Genomic DNA, 24,980 nt, shown 5'->3' on the forward strand with positions numbered 1-24,980 from the left:
TCCAACATAAAATGGCGGAGTTCATGTGAACTGAACTACAGACATGTTATCTTGCAAAGCTAGGAAGTTTTCATCATTCTCTAAGTCACTGAGCCTTGGGCTTTGTTCTTTCCGGTTTGCCAAGGCTTCATCTGTCCTTGAAGAAAGGTACATTTGCAGCGACGCTCGTGCCTTCTTCATTCTTGTTGATCTACCAAGAAAGTTTTCACCAGCTTCATGTAGGCCTCTGAGTACTGCAAGCTGTTTCCTTAAAGAAAGCTTTACGTCTTATGATAAAAAGGATGTCATATTAACTGGCGAGACGGTAGCGACTTCTAATTTCAGTTCAGGTGAAATGGCAGTTGTAGACAATTATAGTTCATCACGTGGTAGATTGCATTCTGCCCTTGCTGAGTACACGTTAGACGAAGATGGTTTTATGAACATAGAGGATCTTGTAGATTTCCTAAAAAGAGAGAATGCTATGGACATCTGTGTAATTAAGACAAGTGGAGACAGACGAAGCTATGTGGACTACTTTGTAATTGTTAGCGGTGTCTCTGTGAGACATTTGCGAGCTATGGCTAAGAACTTGGAGCAGCTGGTAGGTAGAGTAGTTCCCTGCTAGCAGAGGTCTCTCACGTCGTGAGAGACCTCTGCTAGCAGGGAAGTAGAATAGATATGCGTTAATGACCAAGCGTGAGATCAAGATTGGCGATGGCTGGATATTGGCCAAGTTCCTTTTTGCATTTTTATTCGTCAAGGTCATTAAAATGCAAAAAAAGTTAAGGCCCAAGATATAGCCATGATCTTGACCAAACAAACTTGGCTAACAAAGGATTCGTTATATGGCCAAAAAGAGAACTTTCTCTTGGGGGTCTAACGCGGAAAATCCAGAGTCCCATCTTGCCTGCTCATGTAGCCACTCAGCTAACCAGTCAGAATGCAGGATTTGCATTATCTTGCTCACTCACAGTTTTAGGCATATAATAACAGATGCTTATTGACTGGATTGGAGGAATGAAAAGATCCCTGAGTGACAAGTGGTTGGTAGGCAAGATGAACCTTTGGAAGGGCAGAGTCTTCCTTTTTTGGACAAGATACACTTCCCCCTAATTATTCCGCAAAATATCAACTCCTATATTTTATAGAAGCCCTCTGTGTGGGGGGAGGGGGTTCCGTTGTTCCTAGAATGAATTTCAAAACCTATTGTTATACTATTTCACTCAACTAAACAAGGACTGCCACTGGTTGATTCTTGACTGTGATACATGTGAGCAATTGTACCCCGCTCGGGATACATTACAGCATGTTGTCAAAGCATGGTGGAAAGTGGCGTGACGGAAAGGGCAAAAAACACTGCCAGTTTTCTTTTTTGTGACTGACCACAACAACACAAACAAAAAGCCTCAGGCTTAAAAGCAATGATTTTCAAAGATATCCTGAAAGAGAAACAGCAGCTAGTGGAGGAAAAAGATACAGATATTATAAGGAAAGTGCTTTGTAAATCATTCAGTCAGTGGTTTTGAGAATTAAATAATTTTATTCCCAAAACCACTGAATGAATACAAATTATTTGTGTTCTTGTAAGTACCAAGTCGACTGTTTTGATTCGCTCCGGTGATTCCTATGTTGCTGTTGAAGTGAAAGTGTAGAAATATGGGTCCCTCGGGAAACCAGTTAGTTTTGTTTTCCCTCAAGTCCTGATGCTTCTCAAGACTTCATCTCGGGAAACATCAGGACTCTTGGAAAACAAAACTAACTGTTTCCCTGGGGATCTAACATTAAGTGTATATTGTTACACATAGTGAGGGGAAACCCATGTTCCTGTCTTCATTACTGTGGCAGTTTCAACCCATATATCTGTGTTGGTTGTCACCATTTTATCTATCTTATGTCAAAGTTACAAGGCCATGTCGCTGTTGATATTTACCTAACAGGGCCTCATTATAGCTAGGCCATGAATTGGCATCCATATCAGAAACCATCTGTAATAGTGGAGTGTGAAAAGAATATTCCTACGAAGGTTATAGCTCTATGAAGTCACAAAATTTTAAAGTTGTTTATTTTGGGTGCAAAGGTGGGTGACATTTTGTGATATATGGGGCGATATGTTTATTATTGTTTACCCATCATTGTCAAAGTTTAATCCTGGATTAATGCTAATTGGGCTTTCAGGAACGGGACCCCTGTCCAGTTGTCCAGGACAACTCCTACTCACCTGCCGGAAGGGCAAAGGTCTAGGCATGTCATGCTTGCACTAAATCACAAAGTGAGACAAGCATGAGACTACCCCAGGCAAGCAATATGTTATTGCCACTGCTAGTCACGAGTGCAAGCTGGAATTCAGGTTTTTTACAGCCTTGGGCCTGGTTCCTCAAAAGATGGTTAAGGTTAACCTATGATTAAGCCGAATTTTAAGCAAGGTTTTCTTGTCTAAGTAACTCAAGCTTACAAAATACTATTGTGCCTTTACTGCAAAAAAAGGATCCAGTTATTCCCATAGAACTTTCACCCACTAATCAGCACATACAGAGGTAGGAATGTTTTTTCCTTACAAGAGAATAACTTTCTTTTAGTATTATAACATGTATAATGTTTCCGTTAAGGCATTTGTCATCATCCAAGTGAGTTGAGTCTGATGTAATATAGCTACTTATGATCTAACCCTCATGGCTATTTTCTCTATAGTTCAGAGGGCATGAGGTGCGTGGCATTGGAAGAGATGGCCATGTGGTTGTAGAGGGTTTAGAGCATGATCACTGGGCAGCTTTAGATATTGGTAAGAATTTTTAAAAACCACAGCATTCAAAATCCAAAAAGCTTGAAATGAATGAACTCCAGTCTGAAGAGCTTGAAGGTTATGTTTAAACTTGGGGCCTGAGCACTCATCCAATCTATTACCCGATGTTGTGTTCTGTACACATTCTGTCTACCAGTATAAATTACTGTGAGACACTATTTTGAAAACAAGTGTCATGGAGCATGGGTATACAACAAACATGGCGTTTAAAGTCTTGAAATTATTTGAGCCCATTTTAGTTTCCATTTCATATGTTGAGAGCCATAACTTTAATATTCTCTTGTTTTGCAGGTAACATTGTTGTGCACTTCTTTCTCCCTGAAATGAGAGCTGTTTATGAACTAGAAAAACTTTGGACACTGGGACCGAAGCATGATGACCAGTCAAAAGCTATGCTTCAGCGAGAGAGATTTATGGGAGCTGTTGAATTTGGTACAAATATGGATGAATCTGCTGATGAATAAAAATTTTATTATTTTCAATATAAATTTCCTGATATTTTTTTTAAATAAGCTCATTGAAACACCAATTACAGCTGTAAGTACTACTAGTAGAAATACATGTATGATTTGTCCCTAACACAGTCACATCAAGAGATCAAGCAAACTTAGTGAAATGAAATGATCCAAACAAACAGGTGCCTGGGAAATCTGGATAGGGAAATGGATGTTTGTGTACTCTAACTTGTTAAAACTTCTACAATGGCCACCTCCCTGCTGTAGCCACTGAGGCCTGTCCTAAAGGTGGTGTTTAGAGACGTTTGACTGTGGGGTTTGACTGAATGAAATTTGAACAAGTTGGCCTCAGCTCTCAGTGTACAGCTTCGTAGCTCAGTTGGTAGAGCACTGCAAGGCTAACACAGAGGCCATGGGTTTGAATCCCGTTGAAGCTCTGAGACTTTTTTCCAGGCTAATTTACAAATTGTTTTCGCAACTGCGACAGTCATATTTATATTGCCACAGAGCAGGACAGACAGTTGCAGTTCACAGAATTTGTTTCATACACTGTAGGTTGATTTCATATGAAAACAGCAACCACACACAATATTTCAGTAAGGGTTTTTTAATAGTCTTCAAAACTTTAACCAAGGATAAGGCAGCATCTTCAAATAATAAATATTTATGTCTTAATATGATGCTTTATTTTTACTTTATGTTTTAAAATTAGAAAACTTTTGTGTAAATTCTAAAAAATGGATTTTTCGGCTTTGCAGTGTTCAACTGTACTGTATTGTGAAGGAACTATTTACAAAATCTTTCATCTTTTTGGGGACTGTATGGTGAAATGCAAAGTTTTTTTCCTGGAACCGTACGACACAGTCTGCAATGTAGATGCAGTGTAATATTTAGGATTAAAATGGGCACTTGTAAAATGGGTGAGATACTCAAGTTAAAATAATGTAGTTTTCTGTTCTAATGCAGACAGTTGTAAATAGCGCACCATGTTCCTCAAAAAAGCACCACAGCCCATAGTAATTTTTCACACTCAGTGTATCACCTCTTTGGGGGACCACTTATAAAAAATTATTTTATTTGTAAATTATGTAATCTTTCTTCTTTGTTTTTAAAAAATAGCAATAAGAACAGTGTAAGAAAAGGACAAAAGTTAGTTTCCAAGGCCTTTTTTCTCTTTTGATTGGTAATCTCACCAGCAACAGTGCCAATATGGTAGGCTTAATTGTCCTCTTTTGTGCTACAAATATACATTTAAAAATAAATTATTCAGATGCAGTTACCCTACCCATACTCAGTTCCATTAAAATAAGAAATAAGAGTCTAATGATCACTACTATACAACATCCAAGCAAGTTCTTTCTGCATTTATTTTTGAATAGTAATGTGATAAACTAGGCCTAACCAACCCAATCCAAAAACATTTTTAATTGAACCTTAATAGAAGAATAATTCCATGGCCAATAAAGGTAAATAACTAAATAAAGTCACAATTCTGTTTATGTTTTGCAAAGCAGGGCTGTCAGCATCTGATAGCAAGCTTTTTTAGCCGGCTACGGCAGAAAAATAAGCCGGCTACTCTAAGTTTGAAAATGAGTCAAACGTAACAAGGAGGCCAAGATTTGTGGCATAAAGCCTGACAGCCCTGATATGGTGGCAAAGAAACCAAACCTTATGTGTCTCTGTACAATCATAATTTTGTCTGTTAAACTTTTTGAAGAGAAAGAAAATCTTTGATTAGCATGATAAAGTAGCTGTTGAATGACAAGATGGACTGTGACTATAAGCTGCAAGTCATGCAAGGTGCAACTCTGGTTATAATGTGCCGGTGTTGAATTTAGTTTACTTTGAGCCAGTGAGAGGTTGACTAGGGGGGACAAGTTCTTTTGTTCATCCTGGTACTTCAATATGATTCTTACATTATTAAATATCCTCAAGTTTTAGTGCTGTATGGCAGTCATACATATATATGAAAACTACGGTATGCTTGATTTTTATGACAATAATATCCCAAGATATCCACAAGCAATTTCCTTAAGATGCATTTTGACTAATGGAGAGGACAAAAATGAGCCTTGATGCAGAAAATGATCACTAGAAGAGAAGAGCATGTTTTTGTTAAAGTAAAACTTAATGCATACTTCTCTTAACAAAAGTACCAGTTATGTAATACAGTAATGCAGTTTTCATTAGCAGTAGTTGTTTCAGCAAGTGGGCAGTAGAAAATGGCACCAATGACAGGAACAAAAACAGTTTAGATGATCCAAAATAAATCTTTCCCTTTATGAAATACAGTAGAAGCTCTCACGAGTCGACACCCTCGGGATACAAAAAAAGTGTCCGTAACTAGACCTGGCTGCTTATAGGAGTGTAAAGACAGAGTTAGTATAGGGGTAAGGAAAAATGGGGTTTCATGAAGGTGTCCATAAGTAGAGCTGTCCGCTTATGAGAGTGTCTGTGAGGAGAGTTTCCACCGTACAAGATTTTCAAATCAACAAAACCAAGTCCTTCAAAGGCTTTTTTTGGGAATAAATAGTAAAACTTTTTGCTAAGATAACAAATCTGTAACAGCTACTTGAATGCATGCTCATCCATCCCAGCTTGCAAGTTAAGGTCAGGAAGGGGTTTGTCAAATCCATCTCGCCCCCTTAGCCAATAGGTGAATATCTTCCCTTTTCCCTGAGGATAAAGTAGAAGGTTTGTCAGTCTTGTCTTCAGAAGCTTTGAAAATAAGAATGACATGCTGGATTATTTTGTCAAGTAATCACCGACACAATTGTTTAGGAACTGGTACCTTTGATGAGGAAAATTTACAACAAACAAACAAAAACAACAAAAAGGCACTGTAATGATCCTGGTCATGTTAATTCCATTTTGCATTGTACAGCTGTTCATTGAAAACTGAGACCTCCTAAAGTATATGGTCAACACTAATACGTAACCGTGCAATAATTACCATAATAATAATCTAGTAGTAGTAGTGGTAGTGGTAGTGGTAGTGGTAGTAGTAGTAGTTACTACTACTAGTATTCTAATGTTATCAAAGATCTGTAACTGAAGAAATAAAATCTATTGCTTTGTGATTGTAGCCTTTACTAGTACCTTCATTTCCACTTCACCCCGTTCCTCCAAATGATAACCACCAAGTTGTTCAAGAACTTCTCTGCATTCAGGGCTCACATGAATGCAAAGTGCTAAATAAGAGAATTATTGAAGGTTATCATTCTTTGCATTACAATGAATTTTAATTTTGAAAATATTTGTAATGGATGCAAAAGGTCACATATAAAGACACTTGTCAATAAAAATTATGTATTGATATTGTTGTTTGAAAAAGCATATGAAATCATAAAATAATATAATTTGTTATTATGTCTCTGTTAATTTCATTCTATCAATTTTTCCTTTTTTTAAGGCCCAAGTTGTTCAAAATCCACTGGCTAAATTTCTATCCCAAGCAGTAAATAACACATTCCAGCCTTTGCACATCTGGGGCCAGGTGTAATTTGTTGAGGTCTATGATACATTCTCAATAACTCAGGCAGAAAGAATTGATGGGGTGGGATATGGGTCTTTTCCCTGGAAAGTGCTACCCTGCATGGCATAATATTATTCACTAACAAAAGGAAATTAATTTTATCAAATAAGTTACATATATAACTTACACAAACAAACACACACTAATAGAAAGAAGAACACAAAACAAGCTTGGTGCAAGTGTAAATCATTAACAATTCACACACTCTGAGATGAGTGAAATTGATGACTGCTTGAGAGAACTGTAAAGTTTGGCTGTTGTTTCTTCAAATTGATTATCAACCATTGTTGTTTAACCAAACCACAGGTCTCAAGAAGCTGATATTTTACCAAATGCTTTTAATTCTGTTTCTATAAGCAAAAATTAAAAGAGAATATAATAACTTACCAAACCCTGAAGACTCCATTCGAGAGGCATAGTTAACTGTATCGCCAAAAAGACAATACCTTGGCATTTTGAGGCCAACTACACCAGCAACCACAAAACCTAAAATAAAAGAAAGACAAACAAAACAGGGTTGATTTGCACAATATTACAACTGAGGTAAAACAGCTTTTATTGCCACAGCTGAAGGAATGTACTTAAAGAACATTACTTTCAGAAATGTGTGAGAACTGAAAATGTCCAGTCAGAGAAAACAGCTCTGATAGCAAGATAACTCAAACTTGAAGAACCTGATACTGTTCAGATTATAAGGCTGATAAACATACCTGTGTGAATCCCAACTCTAAGTTGTAGCTGTGTGCCTGGAAGATGCCTAATATTAAAAGTGGTCATCGCTGATAGCAAGTCAAGGGACATGTTTGCAATTTCACCTGCATGTCTGTTTCCATTCCTTAATGGCAATCCTGAGGCCACCATGTAGCAATCGCCAATTGTTTCAACCTTTAATTCAAACAGTGGGAAATGACCAATAATGTCTAACTCACCAACATTTGCTTGCTTGCCCTATAAATAGTTATTTCCAAACATGTACTTTATTGGTGTGCCTAAAAAAATTATTTATTCTTACTTCTTCTCAGACAAAAATTAATAGCAAAGAAAAAAAGCATGAAAATAGATCAGCTTGACTATAACCATTAAAGCACTTGAGTATTAGTAAGTGCTCAGCAAAAAGAGTGAGGAGATGATCAGCTCAAAGATTATCACAAGGCTTCAAGTCAATCTTAAAGACATGACATGAACATATGTTACTAATATTTCAGGCCTAGCTTCATGTTGTTCTTGTCCGAGGAATTAAGAAAACATTATGAAATTTTGAGCACAAGCAAAAATAAAATTACTGGTATCCTTTTTTGCATGAATGTTTTTTCTGCATCCTTTGGATGGGCAAAATAAATTATTGTCTTTGTTTTAGTTTCAGGTAACAGCTGCAGATGTTTAGAAAACATGCATTTCAAACTTCATATTATGCATATGTGGGTCTACTTTTTAAAGTTAAGAGCCAAAGAAATTTATATCATAATTGACCCTTAACTATGTGAAATTTATTCAAAACATTGAAGTTCTAAATAATCCCCAACTTTTAATTTAATAAGAGATCAAAAAAAGCCCCCTCCCCCCCTAAATCCTAGGTCTTACTTGACTTTTTTTTAGGAACCAATGACCCTGGTATGCCACTGTAATTTAGTGACTCTAAAAAGAAAGTTACTTTATTACCTTGTAAACATCATGCATATCAATGATTTCATCAAAGCAGGTGTATAGGTCATTTAATAAGTCAACAACCTAGAAATAATAACCATCAAGGAAAACAAAGGTTATGTGATCTGTTATGACCAGCTTTTCAATAAAATAATATGAACTTTACTACAGCAAAATCTAATCAAGTATTTCTAAGAAGAAATGTTTAACCTAATTATCTCTATATCAGGTTCATTATTGGTTTCAACATCACATTCTTCATTTCAAGAAACTGATAACCAGGAAACAACAATATTGTTTCCTATATCTAAGTCAAATCATTATTATTACCTGCAATGGAGTACTATCAGATGCAATCTTAGTAAAGCCAACAATGTCACTAAAGAAGATTGTGGCACTGTCAAAATTTTCAGCTGTGACTGGCTGTCCTCGTTTAAGTTCTTCTGCAACAGTCCTAGAATAACAAACACATTAATATTTCTATAAAAAATATGTAAAATGTAGTATATTTGAAAGCTTTGACAAATATTTAAGCATCTTCTTTAGTGATTAATGCACACACTTTCTCTAAGTCTATTCCATGGAGTCCTTGTGTGAGTAAATAATAATACATGGTCAGAAGGAAGTCTTTTGTTAATGCATTATATTTTGATCTTTTATCTAAAACGTTTCTAAGCAAGTAACACAAGACCAAAGAAATGAAACTATATACAATTGTCATAGTAGGAAAAAAAAAAAAAAGCACTTGTCAGTCACAATCAATCTTAAAAAAATTTGGATTTTGTTTTCTTTTTTATTTAATGCTATTTTTCTCCTGGGAAAAGGAAAACATACTTTGGTAACATCCTGTACAGTAGCTCATCAGTCTTTGCCTTTTCAGCTGCCAGCTCAGCAGTTCGTTCAGCAACAATGTCCTCCAAGTGATCTGTATACTTTTCCATCATCGTGATCATAGTATCCATAATGTTTATCTCCCTGTACAATATTATTTGGAAAGAGTAATTAAAATAACACCTGATCAATAGAAGTTTATCTTGAAGTGAAAAAGAAGTGTCTTGGTAAGATGGTAATTAATACTTACATGTAACATAGTTATGTCATACTAAACAATTATTCCTTGAGCCCGAATGGACTCTGAGTCAATAGCCCATGAGGCCGAAGGCTGAATAGGCTATTGACTCACAGGCCATGAGGGCGAGAGGAATAATTGTTTTAGTGAAATCCAACTAGTTGGTCAAACATATAGAGAATAAAAAAACTTTTAGGTAGTTAAAGCTAGACTTTAATCCTTTTTTGCTGCCAAAAAGCCCGTGCTTTTCACTACTAGTGGGCTATAACATATAGGCTAGTAGAAGCTCAACCAATCAAGATGCAGCACTGATAATAGACCACTAGTTGGATTTTACTAAAAGTTGTTATCATAGATTATGCTGAGAGTTGGCAGACATAAAGTAAAAGCTATAATAGTTATAGTCAGCTTCGTTTCTGTTACAGTTATTTCTGATCACAAAAGATACAAAAAAGAATTAGAAACAATCATAACTCCCTTTGAATAATTCTTAAGATCTTCTTTCATTGTCATTAATTTGTTGAAACTAGGATGCTTACAGTATAGACTCTTGAATGTATGCTTGAATAAAAAGATAACTAGAGATCCTGCATGCATGTTTTACTCACTTTCCTTTATTCATTTGCTTGAGGAGTTTGAGGCATTCAGAAAACTTGGGCCTTGAAGCAGCATCCTGATCCCAGCACTGCTTCATCATCTGTAGGAAGAGGGGATGTTCTGCCAGATCCTTTGTCACCCGAGGGCGGAAATAGGGAGTTCCTCCTTTCTGAACATTTTCAACAACCACTGTTGAAAGATTAAGACTGCTGTTATACAGACAAGTACATTATCAGTCACAACTGATACATTTTTAATGACTGAAACAGTGGATTCCTTAAAAGAAGCCTTTAGCTGCATGCTTTAACTGGGCTTTACATTGCCTGAAGGAGAAGTTTTAGTAAGCAAGCCAAGGACTCTGAAAATATTTCAGAGGAATTACATCTGGAAAGGAAAATACAGGTGGGTATATATTAGTGGATACATATTCATTTGACTTTTCTAATCTAACAAGCATGATTTTGTGTACAAATCTCTGGCCTGTTTAACTGAATTGCACCAATCACACATGGTTCAGAATTCCTCTCTTCTTCCTACACATGTCAAGCCTCTTAAACTAGCTTTCAGGTTTATGGGCAAAAATGAAGTGTGGATGGGTCAAGGTCCAACTTTTCACAAACTATAAAAAAATTGGAAGCAGATACACCCCAACTGTACAGCCCACACCATCATAAAATTATTATCAGCATGCATAATATAAATTAGATGTTGGGCTCTTCTAGGGTTTCGGAGGTGGTTCTGAAGCTTTAGCAAAATAACTGCACTCACAACACTTACTTTTAGCTGATAAATCCTCGAACATGCTGTAAGGCAAACCACGCGTCAAAATCTCAGAGAGAACGATTCCATAGCTAAAAAGATCTCCTTGTTGAGAGCGGGGAAAATTCTCATTAAAGATGTGTTCTGGTGCAGTCCAAAGGGCATCTGACAAAAAAAGGGGGTTATCATGATTAATACTTAAGGTGACTTGTGCGTGGCAAAGTACAACCCCAATGCATCCAATAACTTTGAGGTTGTCCATTAAAAAGCCTAAAACATAGATTTAGCTGGGCTAAAAGTGAAGCTCTCGTTACTATACTAATTATAGTCTACTCACACAACAATAAAATTGTGTAATGCTAAACGGTGAAGGTAACGAGAACAGCAAAACAAAACAAAAAAATAATAAGTCTAATTAGCAAAAAAAAAGAAACAACTGCACATGCAGCACCCTTATTAGTCTGCTACACAGCCGTTTTTAGTGTCGTCACGCAATGCTCCTCCCCACAAACGGCTGCTGAAAACTGAACTACATTCCTTTCCCTTTGTGTTTGTGGTCTAATGAACAAGCCAATCATGTATAAGAAATTTGAAAGTATGTGAGCCGCAGGGCGCTAGGAAGCGAGCACGCTTCTCAGTTTTCGACAAATCAATCGATCGTTGCTGAATTTAGACGGGCTCTGTGTTTTCAAGCAACGAAAAGGTTAATTTGCAAAAAGTTTGTTTTAAGCGGTCAAGAAAGTTCCAAGAAAAAAAGTTTTGATAGGCCTAGAAGACTTTTACCAGGATCGGTTGGTTCTTCATTTAACGTGCATATGTACCGATATGTAATGAAGAATTTAATGTACCGGATGTGCTCAGTGTGTTCCTATGAAGACTAAACTCTCAAAGGTACTGATTCAAAAAGCAATCTTCTAAATTATAGGTGAGCGATTTCCCGAAACTATACCTGGCAACTTTATGAGCACATCCATGTTGTGCATCGCAATTTGCTCAACTTTCTTGCTGCTGCTTATCTCGTAAATTTTGAATACAACTCGACTACGACAACACCCGGCTTTGTTGTTGTTTTTTTTTTTCTCTCTAAAAGTCTGGGTGGCCAAGATGACCATAACATGGACATCTATCATCAAGTTAAACACAAGTTGCAGGTTCCACAGACAGTCAAAAAGGTCATTTCACATTGGTTACTCTGTGGTGCCGATGGGACATGTAAGGTCACCTGACTACCAAAAATTTCTCGGATCCATGGATACCAATTTTTTTTTACCCACGGTGCTCTACTGTGAGCACAGAAGCTCTTCTACAATACGAGACTCAAGGTTTGCACATCAAATGAAGCCCCATCTGTCATATTTGTAATAGTATATTTTTCCCATGTTATGTGTCAACAAAAAGTGGGAAGTTATGGTTTTATCACCTGGAACTTAATAATGTGCAATAATAATGTAACAGTTGTTATGGAAGTTTTATTCATTTGGTTGTTGCCACCAATCATGTGATATATTTTTACTTGTATCTGTTTGACTGTGTAAAATTTTCCAACATGGCAATAATTAAAAAAAGAATACTCAGAAAAGAATTTCAATGACCAGTGTAACTTTACCGTAGTATTTAGCATCTGCTCCAGCTTCCACGTCTGTTTCTTGTCCTTCCTTGAATAGAAACAAACCATGATCGGTCACTTTGCATGTCCAACGACTATCAATGACCACATTGGAAGACTTCAAGTTGCCATGAATCTGGATTGAACTGTTCTGTAAAAAGTTCATTCCCTAAAAAAGAAACAATACACTGTTGCATCTTCTTGACACAAAATAATTTGTGGTATGCGTTCCATAGGACGCCAAGATCAATTGATGATGTTTTTCTAGAATATCCTGTTTGTGTGATTTCTGTGGCTGTTCTTGTGGCTGTTGTTTAAAGATACTTATTTCTTTTAGTCTTTGTTGTGCTTTACAATAGAAGGAGTATATTTTTATTTCAGTAAACTGTAATGCAGAGTTTTGGTGTCTGTCCTCAGATTAACTGTGTGGTTACAAAAGACCCTGGGACACATTGTTTTTTGAACTGGGACTCAATGGTTCTGGACTGGGACTCATGATTTTTCACAAGATGAGTCCTAGGACTCACCATAACTATCTGTAACAAAATCACTGGTTTTCTAAAGACCCTGGTCGGAAGTCTGGTTGGGGTATGAACCTGTCTCCTCCAACTCGGCAGACCGGCACTTTTTTAACTGAGCTAACCATGCCAGGTGGTGGCATAGTACATGTAAAGTGTTTCGTGATTATTTGTAATAAGGAGAGAATGCTACAATAAATCCCAAGCATACCAACAGTAATCAGTCAGGTATCAGTCCTTAATAACTGCTGACAGATGTTCAAATTATTCCAAAGACTTACGACATAGCAAGGGATGACCTGAAGTATTCTGAAGATTTCCAAAGCTGAAGCAAAGGGTTTAGAGTCTTCAAGGATCTCTGAAGTTCAGTTGAAATTCAAGTTGATGACTTAACGCTTCTGATGTTTTTAGAATATTGGCCATCTGACTCTTCAGTTGTAATTTTGTCGAATAGAGTAAAATTGCTTAAGGATAACATTAATCTTTTCCCTGCCTTTTGAGGGGCCTATAAAATACGTAATAATCCCATAGCCTTATAACTGGAGGGCAATTTTAACTTTCAAATTAATAATAATAATGGGGCATTGACTAGAAATGTGACAACATAACACTCTGAACATACCAAATTCAACACTTGCTGCAAAAAATGAAAAAAATCGTACATAATGCCATAAAAGTAAAACCACTACTGTTTATACATTTTGCAGGAGTGGACAGTCAAAACGTTTTAACTTTTTATCTTGTAGTTTACGTTGTAACATGTAAAAGTGCAATTCTACTGTAACACACTATTATTCTTTACATACGCCAAGCTAAGGGAATTTATGGTGAGGGGGTTTATAAAAAGAGGGGATTTTTATTGAAATTTTGCTGTATGGTATACTTAAAGGAAGGCAAAAGGATCATCTCATGATTGTGATTTTCTTTTTTCTTGTTAATCACATGGCAAAAACTGACAGAATACTTTTTCTATCATTAACATGGTACATACTCGGGCGACATCAGATGCGATAGACATTTTAAACATCCAGTCCAGTTTGAGGTTGTCATTATGCAATACATCCTGGGAATAGAACGTATAAATTTTCACGTTACTGTTAAGTTACTTGAACACAACTGACAGGTTTATTTTGCCAACTAATCATTCTACAATATAAACTGAAGATTCCAGAGTTTGGATGTGGAGTTAAATTAGTGAAGAATAAAGCTACACGGTCAAGTTTAATAGTCGCAAAAAAAAATACTTACACAGGATACATTTTGAAGTGATGAGGTGTAATTAAGAGTAAAATGTGAAAAAATGTGGGGAAAATACAAATATTTTTATATAATACCTGAAGACTTCCTTTGTTACAGTACTGGGTCAAGATACAGATGTTGCCAGGATCAACACAGGCACCAACAAATGTGTTAATGTTTGGGTGTGTCAGGTCTTTCATCTGGAAGCAGACAATGAAGCAAATAATGTTACATATGCAGTCAAAAGGTAGCTATATCAATACTGAGAGATTAGCTGACAGTGATATAATTATCATTATAATTATAAGCATGAATATTTGTTTATTCCTTGGTATCAATATACAATTGACTCCCGATAACTCGCACCCTCACTAACTGGAACCATGCCAACTCAAACCAAAATCGATTTCCCCTGGATTTCCATGATACAACCACCACCTAGTTAGCTCAGTTGGAAGAGCGCCAGTACGTCTGCTGAGAGGGAGGTCGTGAGTTCAAACCCTGGCCAGACCATCAACCAAGGTCTTAAAAAAACTGGTGAGATCATGCTAGCTGTGAAACCCCTTTCTCAGTCCAGATGATCGTGTCATTGGGCAGTGAATTTTGCAATTAATCAACTGATGACGTCAAAAGTGCAGCACAGTTGTAGGTTAATGTACCGTTAACCAAGAAGACCTGGGAACGAGGTTCAGTTGTTTTGGTTGTGAAAAGAAAAATGGCCTAACACACAATCGGCAGAACATTTTACTTGTTTCACGACGAACTATTGTCTAAAAACATAGCAAGAAGACAACTCGATGGACAACATCTGCTATTTGGAGTATATTTGCAGACCTGAACAGCCCTTTATCTTCTAAATGTGCTCTATTGAGGTGAACTTGACTTGGACAAAGGTATGCATGTTTTAGCTTGTTTTTAAACCAGGAATTATTTTGAATGAATAATAAAGCAATTAATGAATTCGGCTTTCATAGGATGTGAAGAATTATACAGATCAAGGTGGATAACACCTTCCGAGATCTCCATAATTCTTCATATCCTACTCAGCTTCATTCATTAATTGCTGATTTATGAATTCTCAAATGAAAAGGAAATATTAAGTACATTCAAAAATAGGTAAATTAATACAGACCAATATTACATACTAGTAATAATTATTATTTTAGTCTGTAATAAAAAAGCTAATTACCTCTTTCAGCTCCAACAAGACATCTCGATCTAGGTTAACTTTCGCCTTTTGTATATTTTTAACTGCAACCAAATTACCCTGAAAGATCAAACCAACAAAAAACAATAATAAGCTTGATCAGTGATTGATTTCTTCACGAGAGAATGATTTGTGTTAGGAAATGTTTTAGGATTAGGGTTTTTTAGTTAAAAAATAAGCCTTCTCCCCTGGTAAAATTAATTCCACCTACACAGGAACATAATAATTATCTGAATCAGAACCCGACCCTAAGGGAGCTTTAAGGGAAATGTGGGATGGGCTGTGTCCATTAAATAGATGAGGGCTGCAAACCCTGACCCTGTTTAAGACCCTGGCAGAGTAGATTCTGCTCCTACTTTAGCACTTACTCTCAACAGGGCTTACAATTGAAAGGGGTTATTTTTTTTAAGGATTAAAAAGTGAATGTAGTTATGCTATGGATTGAAAAGGTATGCTCAGCATATGCATGCAATAATGATTATGATTAAAAAAAAACTGATGCTATGCAAAGCGAGAGCCAAGTCACTGCCAGTCACCACAAGTACCAAGTACATTTTGTAATCCAGTGCATGCCTTTATCCTAAACTGTGCAATTTTTATCCTTCATTACCAGGAAATTTATTTTCATCATGAGCCAGACTAAAGAAATATTTGTAGCATCTAAATGTTTTTAACGTTAATATACTACATCATCATGCATTATCAACAAAGGTAATAAGTTTTGTACAAAAAGCTCATTTTTTCATCGATATTGTGGAATTTTGGTTTGTGTGAACCTAAACAACTCATGCTGTTATTGTGTTCATTTTTTATCTTCCTGCTCCCCAACTCCCATGACTGAACGGAAAATTTCTCTGTGCAAAATCAAAAACCTTAACAATACATTTGTGTTGCACTATCTGTGCCACTTTTGCAATAAGGGTTTTATAATTTTATTATGGTAAGATGTAGCTCCCCAATTAAAGCCTTCCTCCAATAAATCCAACCTGGTACTGGCAAGAAAATGCTCATAAAAAAAACAGGGTTTTGGATATTCTATTCCCTAACGAGTGTCACAAAACAGAAATTTGCCTTAAGGGATTATTTTTCTTAATGCAAAAAATCTTAAACAACCATGCCAAAAAGTTAATAACAATATATACTGTATTTTATATTTCCTGTAAATGAAGGTCAAACGGAGTAAAATAATATTGAACTATATTGTCATTACAGCCCCAACATGCTATGGCAACAATCGCTAAATTCCAACCTCATAAGTTCCAAGGACTGTGAAAATTTGCCCTCTAATATCATCCATTGACCCACGTTCACTTCCAGCCATACTAGCCTATATAGAAAGAGATTTGACAAAGCATCAAAGCTGAAGTCATATAAATAATAAACAAAAATCAACTACTTTTAAAGACTGTTTTTACTTTTAGCAATAAGACTGATACTTCCACGGCTTCCTCAGACCAACAAATTAATGTATAATTAGTGTTGAAAATCAGCTGAGATTTCACCATTAATCATCGACAAATAAAAAGACCCAACTCTCATCTCTTTATGAGAATTCCATTTATTTTTCACCTTAAAGTTAAAGCAAGTCAAACTAAATTATGTAAACTTTTGAATTTTTTGTCCCACATACAGGCCCATTACCATAGAGTACACACAATCAAATGTATAATTCTTAATACAGTCAACTCTCTCTTAACGGACACCTCTGTAAAACAGACACTTAAGAGTTGGTCCCTGCCTTTCTTTACTCCTTTTATTTGACTCTCTATAAGACAGACACCTCTCTAAGATGGACACTTAGTGCCGGCCCCAAAGGTGTCCATGTTAGAGGGAGTTGACTGTATTATATAACTCTTACAAACCAAAAGAATAAGCATGGCCATTGTGCCATGTTTTAGAACATGAAAAACGCACAAAATGAATCGTAAAAGAGTCATCAATGCATTTCAGCTCTACTTTGAGAATAGTCTGGACAACATGCAAGTTGTACAGTCAAACCCCATTAATATGGATACTGAGGGGGCCATAGAAAGTGTCTGTATTAATGGGGTGTCCACAGATAGCAGGTGGAATTTGGAGGAAATGAAAGGCTTTCTTTTCCCAGGGACAAAGCAAACTATCCGTAATAGTGAGGTGTCCATATTAAGAGCCTCAAGTGTCCGTAAAGCAGGGTTTGACTGTAATATTTTTGGTGAATAATTATTATTGATTAAAAATTTTTAACTATTATTTATTATCACATTGCATGACATTTTTGATCAGCGATCAATAAATCAACAGTATAAAATTGAAGACTAGGGAGAGGCAGATAACTTGTTACCACAAGTCTGCTTGCATTGATCATTCCTTTTTTCTGCAAGTGATTCAATTCTGTTCCTCTGAAGGCCAAATTGCAACCTGTAAATTCACATAATCTGTAAATCTGTGGAAAGAATGACTACCATACCATGCTCTTCCTGCTTCCTAATTTCCCTTTATTCTTTGGCCATTTAATATCTTCATATTTTACAGCCCATGTGCGAGCAAGTAATGCTGCCTCAAAGGCTTGCTTTCTGTTGAAAAAGAAGATGGATGTGGCAATACTCTAAGAAATTAAGTTTAACATCAATGAAGAGGGTTTTGATTTGATGTAACACAAACAGTAAACTGTTTGTAGACTTCATGGAAACTATTGAATGTATATTAATTTCACCTATAATTCAGCTATTCAAGTTTTTGTTGTTGGGGTTGTTGTTGTTTTTTCAAACTTTATTATGAAAGTGTTACAAAAATTAATACTCATACCTTTGCCATAGCAAAAATCCAACAAGAACTGCCACAAGAAGAACAACAACCAGACTCCCTGCGAGTATGTATGGCCATGTTGGATCTTCCTCTACAACAACAGAAAGGTAATAGTTGTGGAAAGTGAGTGAAACGTGTTTATAATTTTTTATTTTGTTGCGTAAGAGGATTGCAAGCAGAGTGTGATTTTGCATTGGTCATAAATCTTTCTTTCTATCAGTTTGGTATCCGCAGTTGCCCAACAACAAACCGTAAACAAACTCTAAAAGACGTCATTCAGCATGGCATCATGGTCATTTGTGCATTTTGGGTTTCCAGGCAACACAACTGGTTGGCCACCAACTGGAGCTAATTTCATTCAACCTCTGTTTACTGTACGTTGGCGAATCACCTAGCAAATCGCAAAGTCTTTCTGAAGCAAATAACAGAGGGCTGCAAACACAACAGTGCCCGACTCGACAAGTGGCTGGAAATCCCTGCCATGGGAGATTTAACACCAAAAGAACGGCAATCTGAACTTCAGCGAAGAAGACTAATGAGTTCATCTAGCGGCCATTGTAAAGCCCGAGAGTGAATATACACGGAAATAATGCGAAATGGCTTTGAAATACTTGTTTAAGCTATTTTTCCTCAAATGTATCTTTGAATTCATGATAAATACAGCTCCACAAGGTTCAAACAGTGTAAATGGAAGAGAAAAATACTTTAAGACTATTAACTTTAAATAAAAGATTGTTCAGTGTTGTCATGGCCCAGTGGTATGAGGCCGCACTTTTTGTGATAGAGGAAGTTGGGGTGCACATTCAAATCCCAGCAGGGCAACTTACAGTTTTTTTTTTGTTTTATTTTTTCTTTCATCTTGTTTTTACCCTTTGGCTTGTTTCCATTTATTCTAACTGTTGATCCTTTTTAGCTTCATGAGATGTTTGCGAAAACGTATTTCTAGTATTTAACACCTATATCTTTTACCTTATTACAAATTCAAAATAGACTCATAATGGGCCTGCATTCAATTTGTAAAAGTCATGATAAACTATTTTAAATTAAAAAACTGTTGGTTGCTTATGTCAGTAATTGCATCAACTCCATACCTTTTGCTTTTACCTCACAAAACTCATTATCAAAGCCACATGCTGGCCGTCCAATAGGAATCGTAGTTGTTCCTCCAGGCCATATAATGGTTTGATTCAATAACTGCAGCTCTCCAGTTGTGCCAAAATAGTTAGCAACCCTCACAGTTTTCATCCCTGGCAAAAATGATTGGATTCTGTAAGAAGCAACTCTATCGCCCTTCTCATCAATTCCAACAGGACCTGAGACACCTGTAAATAAGGAAAAAATGGGACTTTGTAATTAGTTGTTGGGCCACAGTTACAACATCATTTAAAACCATTAACAGGTGACATCAAACAGACTTTTTTCACAACTTATGCTCTTGGACTTCCATGGAAATCTACACAATGAATTACTAGAACAAAACATACACTTCATTTAAATTTAGTAAAAAAAAGGGGAAGTCATATTGCAGTTTAAAAACGAATTAGTGCCCAGGTTGGAGGGGTGGGGGGAAGGGCATTTAATCAAGAGGGCTTATTAAGATTTCCTTTCAACCAACTATAATTGTCTTTTGGCTAAATCTTTTTAAAACTGAAAAACAAAAAATGCCACATCAAGACTTTGTAAACATTAAGCTAACATTTATGTCTTAAGTTTGTTTTAAAAAACAATGATTGGTAATTAAGCATAATTTACGTGCACAGATGTACTTTATATTGGGGTGAATGTTAAAGTTGAAGCTTAAAAAGTTAAAATAAAGTGGCAATAGAAACAAGTTTTCCTTATATCCCTACTATTAATTTTAAGAAAGTGTAGGGGGAGGGGGAGGGGGACCTTATTCAAGAAGGGCAATTGTTTGATATTTTGGGGAAGAGCAATAAAATAGTTTATTATTATTTTAATAACATTTATGTTGGCTGTCCAATTTCTATAAAATATACTTCCTTTCTCATTGTAAATGAACAACAGTGACAATGCCTACCAAAAAACTGCTGTCCAATCATTGACTTTGATACATTTTTTCCATTAGTGACGTTAACATTCTCACTCAATGAATCATTGAGGGCATGGGCATACAAAAGAATGGCATCATGCAAATAAGCTGCATAGATGTTTGTCTGGAGAAAAAGAGGCCACCAAGCCAGTTAATGTTCTTAATAAATAAACCTCTTAATATAAGTATAGAGAATAAACATCCAAGCCACTACAAGGGCAAGGCAAGGGCTTTTCACACTCAGAAATATTACAGTCAAGAAAAACTGAATTTAAGAATGCAATGGGAAGATGATCAAACTATTCAAAATTGTTTCAAAAGCAGTCAAGTCAGTTGTTGCAAAAACGGTGACCCCCCCCTCCGAAAACGAAGACCCAAAAACAAAGACCCCTGAAAATTGGGCATAACCTGAGCATAACCTCGCTTCTTAGCTCGGTTGCCTAGTTGGCAAGAACTAGGGTTAGTCTGAAATTTGAATCCAGACATGAAAGCTTTAATAGCAAATCCAGTTTAATTCTCTTTTCTTACAAATTGTTGAGAGGATGCTCTAGATAGAATAGAGAAAATTATCTAAGAAAAAGCTTTTGAACAAAAGAAAAAGAAACGTGTTAAATTTTAACCCTGGAATAGGGCTAATCAGCCTTCAAACAGAGTATTTGGCATCTGTCTTCATACAGTTCATACAAGAGGTCAATGACAAATGGTTTCCTGAATTCCATTACAGGAGATGAATCGTTAGTTCATTTGTTATTTCCGAGATATTGTCATTTTTGCTATCTAAAAATCCAAACTTCACTCAATAAAAAGTAAAAAGTCAAAAAAGTCTTTGATTGATTGATTGATTAATTGAATCATTGGTGACTTGCTCGGGGTTGCTGTACTGGCTCAATGATCACGTTGGGAGGCAAAATGCCAGACATTGCTTTCAGTGCACCTGTTAGTATGGCGGCGATTGACGTAAAGCTCAAAAAATTGAATCCTGGTAAAGATAGCTTGTTTCAGGCGTTCAGATAGTGGAGAGCGATCCCTATGAAGAACAGTCTTTGATGCAGGCCTTCAAGTAAACGTCTGATGTATCGAGTATTAAGCAGCATGAGTTAAACAATCAATTTCTTCCACTTTTTGCTTCACTTTTAGGTAAGAAAGAGAGCTGAAGTAACTTTTTCAGATGGAAGTTCTTAGAACAAATTAAGCCTGAAATTCTGTCATCCCAATTAATTCTTAAATTATGAATTTTAAAATCTTGAATATTTACCATAATCTTCAAAAAAGATGAAAAATTTTTACCTTAACAGTGATGAACTACAGTTGTTGCGAAAAAATAAAATAAGGGAAGATCGATCTTTGTTTTAGGGTCTGCATTTTCAGGTGTTACCCCAAATTTTTGAGGGTCTTCGTTTTCAGGTCTGCATTTTTGGGTTTTTACCCCCAATTTTCAGGAATGCCTTTGTTTTGGGGTCTGCATTCAAGTCTAAGCCATTCCTAGTAAGGTCTTTGTCTTTGGGGGTCTTTGTTTTCGCAAGAACCTGTTAATCCAGTCATGACTGAGCTAGACTAAAGCACATGCAGAAGAACTAAAGTAGGATGTCCAAGGCTTAAGAACTGGCACTAGCAGGGTCATAATATTTGCCTTGATTTTCTCATGAGCAAGGTATTGTTTTAAAAAATAACAGTCTCAAAGTACCTGACCATATTTCAGCTAATAAATTGACAACTACAAAAAAGTCTACTGAAAAACCCCAGAAATCCAATTTTCACCTTCACTGAAGAGCTATAAACATTAACTTTATTACCCATTTCAGGCAAACATGCATGCTGAATAGTGATTAATACCCCTATCCATTTCAACCTTTAGGATATAATAGATGCACTCACAAAGTAATTAAAAGCTTCATAAAATGCCATGATTGTGGTTTTGTACTTTTTCATCTCTTGTAAAATACAGAATTTAGGGTACTTACTTGATTAGGGAAACTCATGGTATAGTTCATCTCAGGCATCCTATTGTAAACAGCTGTTTTAAAGTCCTCATAATCTTGAGAATCAGGAATGTACTGGCCAACATCAAGGATTCCTTCAAAGGCCTTGCATGCCTCCACATCTCTTCCATCTTGGGCTTTACATGAGGCTAGTAGAATATCCATCGTAAAAAACACATATTCTCCATTCAAGAGGCCAAGATCATATATAATAAGCATCAGCTTCCTTAGAGCATCTCCATAACATAGAAGCATAAACACTATTGAGCAAGAAAAAAATTTACTGTAAATTTATCATGGAATAATTGTAAATACAGGTGTCTATCAAATTTGGAGCACCTGGGAAATGCACATCTACAAGACGTTTTAATACAGTGTACATTAGACTGCGAGCAGTCCCTCAGGATGGCCACGTGAGCGAGGAAATCGAGCGAAGCGAGCGAAAGTAAAAAACTCACTCTCTCCAGTCCTGCCAAACTTAGACTCGACTGACTGAACAGGGACAGCTCGCAGTCTAAGTGTACATAGTAAAACAGCCTGATAATGAAAGCAGGCAAAACACAAACTATAATAATATTATGTATATGTAAGGCAAAAGCGAGAGTGCTGTAGTTTAATTCGTTCCAATACCCACCAGCTCTCTTTCCAGCAATTGGAAAGAAGAAGCCTGAAAAAAATCAGGGCTTCAACGGGATTCGAACCCGTGACCTCTGCGTTACCGGTGCGTTGCTCTACCAACTGAGCTATGAAGCCACACATTGGGAGCGAGGTCAATTTATTGAGTTCATATCTCCTGTGAGGAGTGAAATGATGTGAAGTGTATGAAATAATTCATTTTTGAACTGCGGTTGTAGATGAGAGTGAAGAATGATCATCGCAGTAAGTTTTCCAATTAAAGCAATTGGAAAGAAGAAGCCTGAAAAAAAATCAGGGCTTCAACGGGATTCGAACCGGTGACCTCTGCGTTACCGTTGCGTTGCTCTTCTAACTGAGCTATGAAGCCACACATTGGGAGCAAGGTCAATTTATTGAGTTCATATCTCCTGTGAGGAGTGAAATGATGTGAAGTGTTTGAAATAATTCATTTTTGAACTGCAGTTGTAGATGAGAGTGAAGAATGATCATCGCAGTAAGTTTTCCAATTAAAGCAATTGGAAAGAATTGGATTGTCAGTTTGTCAGGGATCCACATTCCCAGTCATCCAGTCATTCCAGACGAGTACAATCTCTTACAGACGATTAAGATAACTTCAAAAGTTGCCCTCTGGACAAGTGAGGTTTCGCTCAACCACAAAATCTTTTCAAAAATTCTTATATGATTTTATACATTTTCCCTGTGTTCTGATTACTTCTCTGATCCACTGAAAAATTTTAGAATGATGGAGAATACCAAGCAACTTTTGGCGCCATCTTTGATGGTGCGTTATTCTCTACGAAAGGATCGCAGGCTCAGTTTTTTGTGAAGTACTGCATTAAGAGGCCATTCGTAGAAAACGTAATTGCACTTATCAAGAGGTGGTGTTTTTTGAAGGCGCAAAGAAAGGGTGAAGCAGAAGCCGATACCTTATATGCATCAAGATGTGATGTTTTTTAGAAGATGTTTCATTACCATCTATGGAAAAAAAAGGTGATGCAGGAGCCACAGCCTTAAATGGGGGAAAACGTAAGGGCAGCATCTTGCCTTCATGGTAAACTGGTCAACCGTGGCTACTTGTAAAACGTAAATAAACTGTGTTTAGCCTAGGCCTGTAGCCTGTTGTACTCAGCAGTTTAGTTAAAACCCTTTCTCAGGGTGCAAAGAAAATCATTTTTACAGCTTGCCATTCAGGCAAGCCAAAACTAGCATTTACTAGCCAGAAGACATTTCAACTAGTCCCAAAAGCTTCTTGATGAGCAGAATTGATTTTACAGTTCTTCTGTTATTTGAATTCCTCAAAAAAAAAAATCACTTGCCCATCGGGCAAGTTAAAAACAGTATCCACTAGCCCAACAGCAAAATCCACTAGCCCTGGGCAGGGCTGAAAATAACGGACAGCAGGTTGCCAGTCATGACGACCGACCAAATATTTTTTAGCCCAGACAAACCCCGATTCTAGCCAGTCAAATAATGAATATTAATAATTTTTTTTTGCCTAAGAAATATCCAATTATGCTGGCAATAGATCATTACTACTACATTCCATTGACATTCACTTTTTTGACAGCAAGTTGGTGAAAAATGTATTTGCACATTGTAGAGTTCCTTTCTGCGGTTTTTGCGTGTTTTAATGTTACATTCTACCTTGAGTATCATTGCACGGCGGTGTCTGAAGTCTCTAGAGGTAAAAAGTGAAGCGTAAATCCTTTTCAAACTCTCAAGGTTCAGGAAATGGAATACACATACAGTTCAGCAAACTTTAGAAATAATGAAAAAAACAAAAAATTGGGTTATTTTACAAAATCTGCACACATTTGTTTTACATTGATGTTCCGAAATGAACATCGGTGAAACTTGATCTTTTTCCTTGCCTGGCACGTGATTGAAAGTCACCTCCTCAAAGAAGAATCGTCACTAATATTTTCGGCAAAGAAGTTGATTTGCATGGGCGAGAAGTGTGTTCCACAAACAGCATGTTTATCATCAGAAGTCAATAAATAAATAAATTTGGATCATTGCGCAACATTTTATCGTGAAGGGCTCAAATGTGAACAGAAATTTGCATAAAGTTATTTACAAGAACGAGAATCTAGCGCCAAGATAGACGACGACCTTCCTCT

The 24,980-nt window shown here is 36.5% G+C and overlaps 2 protein-coding genes across 3 annotated transcripts in view; one reads left to right on the plus strand and one right to left on the minus strand.

Moving 5' to 3' along the window:
- Positions 1 to 4,356, plus strand: LOC140925299 (uncharacterized). Its single transcript, XM_073375297.1, has 3 exons — positions 1 to 583; positions 2,671 to 2,761; positions 3,074 to 4,356. Exons 1-3 carry the CDS (start codon positions 44 to 46, stop codon positions 3,244 to 3,246), a joined length of 804 nt encoding a protein of 267 aa, XP_073231398.1. The 5' UTR covers positions 1 to 43; the 3' UTR covers positions 3,247 to 4,356.
- The window catches only part of LOC140925298 (atrial natriuretic peptide receptor 1-like), a 24,776-nt gene continuing 3,624 nt past the window's right edge, over positions 3,829 to 24,980 (minus strand). For both annotated transcript variants that reach the window (XM_073375295.1, XM_073375296.1), the window contains 19 exons: positions 22,207 to 22,484; positions 20,234 to 20,369; positions 19,287 to 19,517; positions 18,196 to 18,286; positions 17,858 to 17,963; positions 16,661 to 16,738; positions 15,394 to 15,471; positions 14,300 to 14,404; positions 13,957 to 14,028; positions 12,448 to 12,616; positions 10,860 to 11,006; positions 10,094 to 10,271; positions 9,251 to 9,391; positions 8,747 to 8,870; positions 8,432 to 8,500; positions 7,483 to 7,657; positions 7,160 to 7,258; positions 6,337 to 6,428; positions 3,829 to 5,913 (listed from right to left, as the gene is read on the minus strand). In XM_073375295.1, coding sequence (XP_073231396.1) covers positions 5,806 to 5,913; positions 6,337 to 6,428; positions 7,160 to 7,258; positions 7,483 to 7,657; positions 8,432 to 8,500; positions 8,747 to 8,870; positions 9,251 to 9,391; positions 10,094 to 10,271; positions 10,860 to 11,006; positions 12,448 to 12,616; positions 13,957 to 14,028; positions 14,300 to 14,404; positions 15,394 to 15,471; positions 16,661 to 16,738; positions 17,858 to 17,963; positions 18,196 to 18,286; positions 19,287 to 19,517; positions 20,234 to 20,369; positions 22,207 to 22,484 — 2,477 coding nt within the window. In that variant the 3' untranslated portion in view covers positions 3,829 to 5,805. The remainder of the gene's footprint in view (positions 5,914 to 6,336; positions 6,429 to 7,159; positions 7,259 to 7,482; positions 7,658 to 8,431; positions 8,501 to 8,746; positions 8,871 to 9,250; positions 9,392 to 10,093; positions 10,272 to 10,859; positions 11,007 to 12,447; positions 12,617 to 13,956; positions 14,029 to 14,299; positions 14,405 to 15,393; positions 15,472 to 16,660; positions 16,739 to 17,857; positions 17,964 to 18,195; positions 18,287 to 19,286; positions 19,518 to 20,233; positions 20,370 to 22,206; positions 22,485 to 24,980) is intronic.

The sequence above is a fragment of the Porites lutea genome, chromosome 14 (assembly GCF_958299795.1).
Source record: "Porites lutea chromosome 14, jaPorLute2.1, whole genome shotgun sequence".
Lineage (NCBI taxonomy): Eukaryota > Metazoa > Cnidaria > Anthozoa > Scleractinia > Poritidae > Porites > Porites lutea.